This window comes from Pinus tabuliformis, chromosome 2_1 (genome assembly GCF_031772625.1).
Source record: "Pinus tabuliformis cultivar Carrire ecotype Pingquan chromosome 2_1, CPIR1, whole genome shotgun sequence".
In the NCBI taxonomy this organism is placed as follows: Eukaryota; Viridiplantae; Streptophyta; class Pinopsida; order Pinales; family Pinaceae; genus Pinus; species Pinus tabuliformis.
The window spans coordinates 516,566,742-516,580,380 of NC_142299.1; the positions used below are offsets into that span (position 1 = coordinate 516,566,742).

The 13,639-nt window shown below is 35.9% G+C and overlaps 1 protein-coding gene across 1 annotated transcript in view; it reads left to right on the forward strand.

The window, feature by feature from the left end:
* The first annotated feature begins 4,311 nt into the window (after positions 1-4,311).
* Positions 4,312-13,639, forward strand: part of LOC149201223 (DNA repair RAD52-like protein 2, chloroplastic) — a 91,003-nt gene continuing 81,675 nt past the window's right edge. The window contains exon 1 of the mRNA XM_089402891.1: positions 4,312-4,945. Within this exon, the coding sequence (XP_089259017.1) occupies positions 4,593-4,945 (353 nt within the window). The 5' untranslated portion in view covers positions 4,312-4,592. The remainder of the gene's footprint in view (positions 4,946-13,639) is intronic.

Here is a 13,639-nt window from a genome sequence, read left to right on the forward strand (position 1 = left end):
TCAAACATACTACTATATTTTCTTTGTGACATAGATGGATTTTGTTTAAGTTTTGACTTTGAATTGACAATTCCTTTCTTTAATGGGGGCTTTCTAATGGCTAATAAGACCATCATGGACAATGGTAATGTTGGAAGATTTTTTAGGTTGATAATCAGGAGTTTCACACAAGACAGGTTGATAAATAGAGAAGCATGGCTTCAACACAAAGAGCAATGTACAGAGAGGTTATCTGCATCAGGATTAGGCATATGAGGTATAGAGCTTAACCAAGAAGTACTATATGCAGAGCAAACTGTTCTGGCCAATTTGGACTCGGGAATTGATGTTTTAGAAGAGGCCATAAGTACATCCAATACAGAAACCAAGGCAACTCGATTAGAATACATAGAGAAGATGTTGTAGGTTTGTGCTTTGTTGGATGTAAGACAAAGAAAAAGGGCAAATCGCTACAGGTCATTTTTTTTGGGGTTAATATCAATCATTTGGGTAGATTTTTTTGAAAGATTAGTTAATTGAAAATGAATATTCATCAAATATCTATAAGATAAAATTATTTTATGTGAAAAAATGCCATATTTTTTAAAGAATATTTAAATCTTTCAATTTTTTTTCAAAAGTTTGACTAAATATTTATAATCCATGTTTTAAAAATTATAAAATTTCACCAAAGTTTCTGAGCTTTCTAGAAAATTAGAGCTCCATACTGCAGGCGTTCCTAATTCTTCCCTATCCGTCCTTGAAAAAGGGTGGCCAAATATTTACAATTGATATTATAATAATTCTAGGCTTGCTGATAATTTAATCCCCTAAAAAGCTTCCCTGCTACATGTGTTCCTAATTCCTTTCTATCTTTTTCTATACTTGAAAGGATGTTTGAATTGAAAATGTTATTTTAGGTAATTTTCTACTATGTGCTTTGATATACTGTGAAGGTTTTAACACATACTCACACATGATTACTAGGGCCCAATGGAGACTATTTGCTTTGCTATATCTGCCCAATGGAGAGTATTTGCTATGCTATATCTGCCCAATGGAGAGTATTTTGTGCCTCTGAGTATGACATATTACTAGGATTAATATTCATTATCATTGTTGTCTGACAAACACCTCCTAATGAATCCTTCAATTCACCAAGGTTTATTATAAGTTAGTGAGGATAAGTATCCATGCCTTCTCAACATAAAGCAGGATGATAAAAAAACTCAACGCTGGACTAAACAATGTTTTCATATTCCATTAATCACTCAAGCATTGTTCATTGCCTATACTTATGAATTTCTCAAAATGAGTAGTTAGGCAATAACCTTTTCCATAATAATCTTTTCCAACAAATACAGGAGGATTTAAATACGTGGTTAAGAAAAAATACCATTCACACCTTAAGAAGTTGGGTGAGTTTAGAATTTTTGTATGGAATGTGCATTTTCCCTTCAACTAGAGCATTTATGCAACTACTGAGGGCAAGGAGGGAGCGATTTATGTTGGCCCCTTCTAGAGATCTGGCTATTCTTTGGTCTATGGCAAGAGCTCTCTCAGAACCAAATTTGATCTATAAGAGACAATTTTCCCACACGAGCAACAATGCTCGATCCCTCATTTACTTTGTATTCTAGCGCAACCTACAATGATAACATACTATTTAACAATGAGTATATTCTTGGAGGTCTACTAAAATAAATTTGTGTAGAAGAATTTATCAAGAATATGACACGTTAAAATGAGAGTCCAAAAACAAGTTCAAAGTATTATTAGTTGGAAATTGCATTCAATCGAGATGAAGTTTCATTAACTTGAGTTGGCTATGTTGTTCTTCTTTGATTGTCTTGATGAAACAAGACCATCACCTTCAACCACCAATTGTGCGAAATTGACATGATTCAACATATTTAGCATGTATGTGTCTAAAGTTTAAACAAGTAAGATTCTTAAAAGAAACCATAACTCTTCAACATAATGCGTGTTTCCTGTAACTTATATGGGAAAAGTAATTAAAATTTGTTAATTTCATTGACATTCACTACAAAGGAAATTAGATTTTGTAGGCAACATAAACGTAAGTCACGCGGAATACAAAGGATCATGGATTGTCTATATTAAATTCAAATGTTTTATTAAAGAAACGAAAAGTTGACCAATAAGCTTGTTGGAATGCTATTTGAGAAGAAAAATAGTATAGAAGCTCACCAATATATCAAAGTCAGTAGTAGCTTGTCACAAAGCTCCAAAGTTGGTAAGGTGTTTGTCACAAATCCCTAAGAACAGTTGAATTCAAGACTCAGAGAACCTTTGATGTTTCCCAATCAGTCGACGTGAGGAATCCTCAAATAACTACTCTATTGTTTTTAGTTGGAAAGGTAATTATTCAAGTTAATTTCATTGATATTCTCTGGAAATGAAATTATATTGTTGTAGCAAAACTTAAATGTAAAGTCATATGGAATACAAAGTAATATGGGTTCTTGGATATGTCAAATTCACGTCCTTTCAAATAAATGAAAAAGTGAGCAATGGGCTTACCAGAATACTATTTGAGAAGTAAAATATAACAATTATATTGTATCAAAGTTGGTAAGCAGTTTGCCACAAAACTCCCACACCAATTGAGGTGTATGTGCCTTTGGATTCTTCTAAGGGGTGTTTAGATCACTATGTTGTAGCAATTGAAGTATTTGCTTGAGTATTGAGGTTAACTAGCAGACTTGGAACTTTGAGGTGTGCAAAATTGTTGGGAATTCATGTTGCCAAGTTAATACTAATTATATGGTTATTGCAGTAATCAAATACTTATTTCCCTCCATTTTTTACTTTGTTTATTTGCAATTCCAATATACAACTATCTTCAGTTTCCCAACTTGCCAATTGATTTTCTTAATTGATATATTATGGTTGTTTTCCATTGTATCTCAATATTGACACTAACATAGTTGCTCCCTTAGCACAATGGACTTTTGAAGAGATACCCAACCTTTGAGCTCGTTTGACCAGCTGATGTCCAAGCCCATTCGACCAATTGATCCCCAACCTCTAGTGAGACATTAGAAACCCTTCTATTTAAAATGTTATTGTATATATATTCGAAGGGTAAAAAACCCTAAAACACTATCGACGTGTCTTTACACCTCTTGGTGCAAATGCTAGTTAATAATATTGGGCTCTTGTTGTTGATGAGTATACAATAATTATGTATCAACAATATAACATCCATATGTGGCTATGGATTTGCTCCACGTGAAATGTCTACACTATAACATGTGAGGTGGCCCATGAAGCAAGACCAGTTCTACATTTACATTGTATTATGCATGTGTATAAAACTCAAGTTCGGGAGAATTCCTCAATGATGAACAAATAAAGTGGTTTTGAAATACGTAAATGCATAGTTGAAATTTATATTTAATCATTAAAATAAAACAAATTTAATATTAAAAACCATAAGTGAACGACTTAAATAAAAACAAATAATTTGAAAGTTCGTTAGATTATAGTAAGGATAAATTCAGAGAAAAATGATAGAGAAATATACTTATTTGGTTGTGTAAATGGTGATGTATATTTTGTAGTTACTACACTTAATTGCTTGTATGGGTGAGTATAATAACAATTCTAATATGTCAATGGTTCTTAGCTTAATTGGTTGAGATGGTGGTTTGCCATCCCATCCACTCGGGTTCAAGCCTCCAGTTTTGATATAGGTGGCTTGCATATATATGGGGGAGGTTACTAGTATGGGGGAGGTTACTAGTTCTCATCTAAAAAGAAGAAACAATTCTAATAAAGCCACGGTCTCACATTTTGGTCCTCGCCTAAACCATGATTTTTTGATATAAATGACTTGCATATATATGAGAGAAGTTACTAGTTCCCCATGTAAAAAAATAACAATTATAATAAAGCCATAATTAATAAATATCTATTCTACTAATTTTAATTTATTTATAAATAGCTTAGATATATGAGGGAAGTTACTAGTTCCTCGTAATAAGGGAAATTACTAGTTCCCCATAATAAAAGCCATAAATAATGAGTATCTATTCTACTAAAAAATACGGCCCCCAACTACCATGAAAAGAATAATGTAAAACTAAACCCATACAAAAATGCAGCCTTAGAAAGGCCGAAAGACTTTCATAAACCTAACTTCCACCAACTCAATAAACCACTATTAACATACATTATTCAACACTTAATTTAAAAATCACTGTATGTCACTATTATCTTCAAAATCACATGGGAAAAATGCTCAAATTAGATGTAAGACATAACCACGATAGAAAAATCGAGTTTCGGGACTTTACGACACAAACCCGAAAGACAGACCATAACCACGATAGAAAAATCCTCCCCTCCGATTTAGTCGCGCTGATCCATAATGCGAAGGGCATTGTCCTAACACCAGAGGCAAGTAGGACAAGGTGACTTGCCACATACGCAGGACTCACAAACACGAGTGTTAGGTGGGAGTAGACTTCAACAGATTTGACTGAAACAAATAAAAAGCAAGCACCCCAACAACAAATTTCAGACTTCATCTGCCTCAGCCATTTCTCGTCTCCCTCTCGCTACTTTGCGTTGCGTTAGATATTTCGATGGAGGCAGCATCCGCCATTACAATTCGCATGTCCACTGCTCCCCAGTCGTTGATTTCTCCACCCAGAACGGCCAATCTCCCAGCTGCCCAGTCCTTGAGATGGCGGGTTCGAAACCCGATCCCGTCATCTTCAAGAAGGATGGGAGCGCTGACGATCTCTGCTTCGGTGGAGAGCAGCAGCTCATCAAAGAAGGCGGTGCCCAATTCAAATTACGTGGTTCCGTTGGACATCCCGCCTGCCTCGTCGTGCATCACGCGCCCATTGGCTGAGATCTTGAGGGATTTGAACAAGAGGGTCCCGGACAAGGTCGTCAAGAACGATGGCGCCATCGAAGCTAATTACATTCCCTGGTAATTTATAAGTTATTCTTTTGAAATCTTATTTCTTTTGCGACTTTCATTTCATTGAAATCAATTATACTTACAAACCGGTTAATTTAGATTCCTTAATGGTTAGGGTTACAGATTCATATTGTTTTACTGTCAGGGTCACAGCTTCATTAATCCCTTTATCAATGGCCACTGTGTTATGGCAGGCAGGGTAGACTATAATAGGATGCATTTAGTTAAAATGAGGCTAGTTTTTGTTTGTTTGTTTTTTTAATGATATTTCAGAATAATCATTGACACTGACTTCATCAAGATAAGGGGATTTACATATATATTTAATAGATAAAGAATTATATATATAGACTGAGAAAATTATATATTTCTATCTATATAGAATTATATATACAGATAAATAGAATTATATGTACTGATAAAAAGATAGATAAAACTACAATTTTTTTTTGTTGTTGTTGAAAGAAGTGTATTCTGTTTGTTGTATGAGGATGTGTAAGTATGTTGCGTCTCTAATAAAATAAAATAATAATAAGAAAAAAATTAATGTCTGCTCAAAACAAAAATGGAAAAAATTATATAGATAAAAAAAATTATAATACAATTCAATACAAAAAATAATAAATCATACTCCAAAATCTTTTAATATTTATTTTAATTAAATATTTGCAAAATAAATTTTTTAATATTTATTTCAATTAAATATTTGCAAAATAAATCTTTAAAAGGAAAAACCATATCATATAGTTATATTAAAATCTTTAAATACATAAATATTTCCAAATCAAAATTGTAATATTTGAAAATATCTATTTGATATAATTTTATTATCATACTATATAAAAACATCATTAAATCTGATATTAATATTAATATTAATATTATTAAATTTAATCTTAATATTCATATTTTATAATATTAATATTATCGGATTTAATAATTTTAGATTAATAATTTGAATTTTTTTTACATCTTTGAAATTATTGATGCTTATTGGAACATAATAGATCTAAAATTAAATGAATCTAAACTGGTGTATTACCCGCCTCAAATGCATCACATATTTCCTTTAAGTATTAGCATTGAGGCTTATTGGAACATAATAAATCTAAAATTAAATAAATCTAAACTGGTGTATTACCCTGCTCAAATGCATCACATATTTCCTTTAAGTATTAGCAACCATCCCAGTCCAAGTGCACTTTGTTTGATTCTGCCCCTTAATGAAACCGAGTTAAGTTTGATCAAGACCCAAAGCATAGTTCCCAGGAGACGTGGGTATGGATAAGCCATTTTTAAAGTCTAGATATGTACCTAGATACGGGGAGACGTGGGGATTTAGGTATGTTACACGGACGATGAATTAACTGTTAAAAAAAATACAAACACAAATTGAAATTTTAAATTTTTAGATTTTAAAATCATAAAACGATGAACAGTGAACAATTACCTATATTGTAGTATCCCGCAATAATTGAAGATAAGTATGTCCAATAGCAATCTGGACTATAATTTATCACAAATATATTCTCTGAGTTACAGAACTTTGAAGATTAAACATTCCAACTCTTAAAGCCAAAATCAGGTCTCCATCTCAATATCTACTTCATCTGGTCTGGGTTAACTCTTTGCATCATTTAAGTCCTTTGTTAACATATTCTCCAAGAACTCATCGCTCTCCAGCTATGGCTGACGCTCATTCGTAATGGGATGAGATCGGTAAGGTCATTTAGCTCTATCTCTTCAACGTAAATGATATCGTCATTGAATTGGTCCCATTTCTTAGAAGGATGTTCCTTGTGCCGAGATCTCTGCAACATAGTGGTCGAAGGATGGTATGTATGTACTATGTATATTAGATTCTTTGTTTTCTTTGACCAATTTTGGTTCCTCTTTAAGGACAACACAAAAGTGATCCAATTCCTCTCACAAGAAGAGGAACTAGCTACCATGAGTGCAATTGGGAAAGTGAACATAATTTACGCGCATCATTTCCATACAAAGATCACCAATCTATTAGGTCCTTTGTTTAGGGCCTATCCTATACAGCTTCTAGTGTTTCAAACAGACCTCATTCACGTGAAAATTGTGCAAATTAGACCTTGAAAGTGGCTGGTCCGTCTCCTATGCCATAGATATTATTCACCACAATGAAGAATCATTTCATCACCTCTTTATTAGTAGAAGGATGCCTCGTCCTAGTCCTTTCGATGTCATGCGATTTAGGATTTAAGGCTTAACAAGGCAAATGGAGAGTCATGCTTAATTAGTTCTATCTACCATGCTATTTCTTCATATAAAGAAGGATCCCTCCTCTTTGTTGTGCCTTTGATTCTTTCACACAATGAATCATTTTTTAAGTGAATTTTGCCCAAACATGGGCTATTTTAACTTGTTCATTGGATTATATCACAAATGGTTTCATTGAAATCAACATGTGTAAGCTTTTGGGGTTACTTTGAAAGTGCCGGTACAATGTTTGGGGGTTGCTTTATGAGATTCAGGGTACATGGTGTATGATTAGCCCTTGGATTGTTTGTGATGGATTGCACATGGGAGATGGTTTATTATGTGGTTACTTGCATGATATTCTTCCCCAGGGCATTGGAGATCCCCCAATAGCTTCATTGACATTCTACATGATGGCCACATGGAAATTGTTGTTTTCTTGGAGAATGCCCTACTTAGGAGGAGGAATGTTTTGCATCCTAGAGGAGGGCATTGAGCCATAGATAGCACAAGGTAGCTTGGATGCTTGTGTGGAGTCTTGAATTAGCTCGAGGATGCTTGGGTCGTGACAGGGTTCATGCAAGGGGAGTGAACCTTGTGGAGTATAAGGCTTGGGAGGATTGTTGGAGTCTTTGGAAGCTGTAAGTGGAGCATTGGACACACCTCATGGAGCATCCTAATATTTGGAGCCTTGCTTGTGGACAACATCGACAACATCACCTTGGAGCTTGACAAGTGTACAGCTGGAGTCTAGTTTTCCATGTGTGTTAGTGTGGGTTTTTGCAAGGGCTAAGGCCCACATATGTTTTGTTGGCCTCCCTTACCTCTCATATATGTAGAGGAAAGAGAGATTCCTTTCATTCATCTTCACCACACTCTTCTATTTATCCTCTTGGAGTGATTCGTCAGGTCCCATGAGGAAACCCTAGAAGTTATACAAGTTAAGGACATTTTTATTGGAGCTCGTTTTTTCGAGATAGTTGCGTTTTTTCTTGTGAGCTATATTTTGGAGATGATCATTTATGCATTACTCATTCATTCTTGCTCATTCAAGTGAAGAAGATGTGATCAATAAGATTCAATGCTTATTGTCTTTCTCTTGTATCTTATTTGTACTTGATCTCTCTTGCTTTCTCATGGAGTCTCTAGGGTTTCCTGAGCTTCTTGGAGTATCTTAAAGAGTAGGCTTAGGGTTTGATCCCTTGGAGATTAGGCTTTTGAGATGCAACCCTAGGTTGTACTTGGTGAAGAGAAGAAGAAGAGGAGATGTCTTGCCTTGGAGTGCATGCTTGTTGGATCTCCTTGGTGTAAGCTAGGGTTTTCTTGGTTTTCTCTAGCTAGGGTTTTTGAGAGCTAGTGGATTGTACTAGCCTTGTGATAGGGCTATGGGGTGTACACAAACTTCATCTTGATGCATATTAATGAACATCTTAGCTGTCCATTACTTGTGTAATTGTAGATTTAATTTTCAGCCATCTATATTATTCATGGTTTGTAATTTTCAGCTCCATAAGTCTTGTTGGTTTGACATAAATTAAGGGTGAATTGTTAAATGATTTAAGATTGTAATTGAAGAATATAAGGGCAGACTTACAACAGTCATAAGTGTTTCCAGATCCGGTTTATGGAGGATAAGATCGCCCTAGAGGGATGAAACTCATTGAAACACTTTGGTATCTTTTGTCTTGAATTGCCTAGATGATTTGTGTTGTTAAGAGTTGAAATATAGTCCAGTCTTGTTGCTATTTTTTTATAGTTCATAACAACACTAAGACTGAAAATTCACAAGGTTAAGATGTGGGAAACCTCTAGTTAAGAGGTGAAATTCGTGAACTCCAAATTGAGTGAAATTTCGACACAATGAATTTGACATCAACCCAAAAATGATTATCAAAGATTATTTGTATTATCTCCCCCATAGCATGTAATTCAGATAGACTCCATGAAATCTAGCTGTCACTAACTACAATGGGACATGATGTTCCCATAAATTCATAAAGATGACAAAAGTGGACGAAAAATGATCTGAAATGTGTATTTTAGGTTTGAGAAAGTCCTTTATAAATTATTGATGAAGTGCCTCCAAGTGGTGATGGTTGCATATGAGCATTTGGATCTTTCTCGCATCTTCAATCAACTTTGCTATTTAATAGAAATTTCCAATGTCCTTCAATGCATGCGTAGTGTAGAGAGTCCAAAATACATTCTTGTATTGCTTTTGAACCATTAAAATGCAACTTTGCAAAAATGGGGTTGTATTTATGATAAACACTAAATCCAAGTGACACACTTTGCAAAAGCGTGACAATGAATCCAAGAGCCAAATCCACTCCCTATATATATGAGAGTAGGCAAGTCGATTTACCTCTAATTTTCTCTAAGATCCCCTAAAAACAAGTTATCCATGATACAAGGTGGATAGGTCATCAAGCTGACCCCCAAAGATAGCCCAAATAATGAAATAACATGAAAATAAGCCTCATTTAGCCCACATTTGAGTAGAAAAGATCCCAAAGGTGACATCCTTTATCGAAAAGCCATGTCTCTCCATGAAAAGGTGCAATGAATAGCCCAAGGGATGTATGGCATTCCATAAGTCATGTTTCATCACCAAAATAGCCCTCTCAAGCCTAACATCACCCTCCAAAAGCCCATATCATCATCATATGTAGCACATGGATGATGCCATCAAGCTAGGGTATGACATCATCATAGTAGAAGGTGCACAATCCTGTCCAGAGCAAAATCCTGTCCAAAGCACAATCTCACCCAAAAGGGTCCCAAGTGATCATCATCAAGAGAAGAGCAACATCCATCAAGAAAGTACAATGCCATCTTGGGGACCTCATGTCATCTCCTGGGTACACTTGGTCTCCAAGCAACGTACGAGCCTAGATCATCAATGTCCAAGGTCTCGAGGCTAAAGGAGAGTCTCATCATCTATGCCAAGTCAACCTCAAGGTTAACAACCTTGAAAAGGTACCCAATGTCCTCTGTCACATTGCTTTGTGCCATCATTAGATGTGGTTGGACATCATCTTTGACGTGCTGGAGAAGCATCATATCACCCCCCAAGGGATCTTGGCTACACCTAGAAGAACCATCTAGTACATACTCAAGGAATCAAGTGAGATCAACTTCATGGTAGAAGAACCATAAGAGCATCAATGTGCACCATATTTAATATCAAATTCATTAAAGTACTTCACACAATTATCATCTTCAAATGTTTTACTAGCTTATGATTGTATACATGTTACCATAGGTATGGGAGGGTTATTAAGTGACCCTATTCGGTGCCTCCAACCCTAAGTGGAGGAACAATTCTTAGGTTGATCCTTTTAAATGAATTGTACAAGTGATGTGTGTTATGGTCTAGGGTTTACTTACTAGGTCATGTAAGATATAATACAGGTGTCTTTATAGAGGGAGCACTTAGCTGCTTGAATTACCTTCCCTTGAAATTGTTTTTCCAGGCCCCTATATTTGCCTTTTTCTTTCTTTGACTTGGGTTGTTTAACAAGCTTCATTGTATTATCATGTAATAATAATGATATAATCCCCCTTTAATGATGGGTAGTGTATCGCTTCATTGGGGTCAGGATATTCTTTTAGAGTTCCTTTGACTTTGGTAGCTGTGATATGCATGGATCTCTCATGGTGTTAGAATTTCTTGAACCCAACACATAGTATTCGGTTCCCAACAATAATTAACTAAATGAATACACGGTTGAGTTTCTAACCAACAATATTTAGCGAAAGAAAAATTACTCGATCTGAATCACATACACATAAACATATTCTGCTCAACAAATCAGTTCTTTATTAATAAATTAATCAATAGAACTTACTTGGGCTCCCGTCTTGGGATAATGGCCCAACTGAGAAAATACAGGTTACAACACTGATCACCAACCTCTCTGCACTCCCCCGGACCCAACACACGTTCACTGAGATGCCGCTCTTAAGCTTGTGCTGCTGTTGTGTCTTAGCCTCAACACCTAGGCTCAGTTTTTAACTTTGCTAAGCTAAGATTGATGGCCAAAATTAGCTTGTCAAGTTCACTGAAGATAATTGACTTTGCTTTATTTAACTATTCTATCTTTAGCTTTCTTTACTTTAACTCAAATACAAGTCATAAATTTATCTTTCTTTACATGCACATCTCATGCATGTCACATGCATGCAACTCACTTGCACACTTTGCATGTCACATGCAAGTTCCTAAAGAGGCAAATCAAGGTCCTTCTAGTCAAGACACAAGACTAGAAGTACCTTTCGAGCTACAAAACTCAACAACTAGTGGCTATATAAGAGGAGGTATAGTTTAAGCTATACTCAACTTTTGATTGCTTTACATCTGTTGTCACTCTTTTGCATTTTGATATTTGGCCTACGCTGCATCAATCTCAAGTATTTCCAACCCCTTTTTCTCATAGGATGAGGTATACAAGGAACTAGTGCGAGCGACTAACAACAACCAATGAAAAGATGGAATAATGGAATAAGGGGAATGATGGCAAGTGTTAACAATGGATATCGTGGAATGTTACCATAATCAGTGCCTCCTATTTGTGCCCCTCTTAGACAATGAAAGAAAGTCTCTAAGGAATGTCACATTGGATTAGGGGCAAATGAGAACCCCAAGGTGAAATAAGGGAACAAGTATATAACCAAACCAATATATAATCCAAAATTAACCCGTGATACATCCTAGAATGCCTTAAACATTAAATGAAAGCACCTACATGCAAAAATGGTTAATGTACCTCACAATTGATCCCAACCAACCTAGCTTTGGCGATTCGATACAAACCCGACACTTATAATTCCGAGATTGATTCAGAGTTGGGGCTCTAATACCATGTTAGAATTTCCCAAACCCAACACTCGATATTCAATTCCTAGTAATTATTAATAGAACGAATACATGTCAAAGTTCCTAACAAAAATATTTAGCGGAAGCAAAATTACTCGATCTAAATCACATATACATAAACATATTTTTGCCCAACAAATCAATTCTTCATTAATAAATTAATCATAAAACTTTCCTAAGTTAAGGTTAATGACCAAAATTAGCTTGTCAAGTTAACTAAAGATAAGTGACTTTACTCTAGTTAACTATCCTATCTTTAGCTTTCTTTACTTTAACTCAAGCACAAGTCATAAATTTAGCTTGCTTTACATCCACATCTTGTTCATGTCACATGCAACACATTCACACGCGTGCAACTCACTTGCACACTTTGCATGTCGTATGCAAGTTCCTAAAGAGGCAAATCAAGGTCCTTCTAGTCAAGACACAAGACTAGAAGTAACTTCCGAGCTACAAAACTCAACACTCCCTCTTAGCAAGGGAGGTACTTCTGGAAGAACCTCCTCCACCTGGATCTGTCTCCAACAACACCATTTTATCCGTTGTTGTAGCTGCTCCCTTTGAACATCCAAGCTTGCTTCCTCTGAATATAGAAGCACCTATCCATCCCAAAATAAAACTCTATGTCCAACATCCCTCAAAGATGATATTGAGAGTACGTGTACCATCAATCCTGGAATAAATAACATCCCTGTCACCTCTAGAATCCTCCTGATTCTAGATGGAATCTGACACATCCAACCCCCTTCACTGCATGCATGGTACTAGTCCTATTAAACACACCACTGTCTGAGCGTGTCTCTAAAATACTACGGAACACTGAGCGTATTCCTGTCACATGATTTGATGTACTGTCCACTAGCCATAACCCATTGTCCTCATACACAATAGTACTACTGTTAGAAACACATGCCATTAGAGAAAATTCTTTTTCAAATTTTTCCGTAAAGTCATCAATCTCAGTTGATGCTGATGTAGCCACCTTATCCTCCTCCTCCTCCTCCTTCTTGTATGGGCACTAGCTCGCATAGTGACTTGTTTTGTGGCACGCAAAACACTTCACTTTGATAATTTCCTTCGCGGAAGCAGATCCCTCACTTCCCTTTACTTTACTCTTGCCCTTTGCAGTAAGAGCAAAATTCTCTTTATCATCCCCCCCATCATGTTGGCCTGCAGTTTTGGAACATCTCCTTGTTTCTTCTTGTACAAAATCATCCCACAATCTATCCCAACTAGGCAGATTTTCTAGTGCGACGATCCCATCAACAATGACATTCCTTTCTGGAGTAAAGCCACCCAAGGTTGATCTGACCAACTCTTCACTATCAATAGTTTCCCCCATTGTTGCCAAGCCATCTCTAATCTCAAAAAAATTCGCCTGAAAAAAAATTTCTCTCAGCCCAAAAGAAAAGGTTCTCGTTCATATGATCCTAGCCAACCTGGCTCTAGTGATCTGATACAAACTCGACACCTGTAATTCCGAGACCAATTCAGAGTTGGAGCTCTAATTCCATGTTAGAATTTCCCGAACCCAACACCCGATATTCGATTCCCATCAATTATTAACTGAACAAATACACAATAAAGTTCCTAAC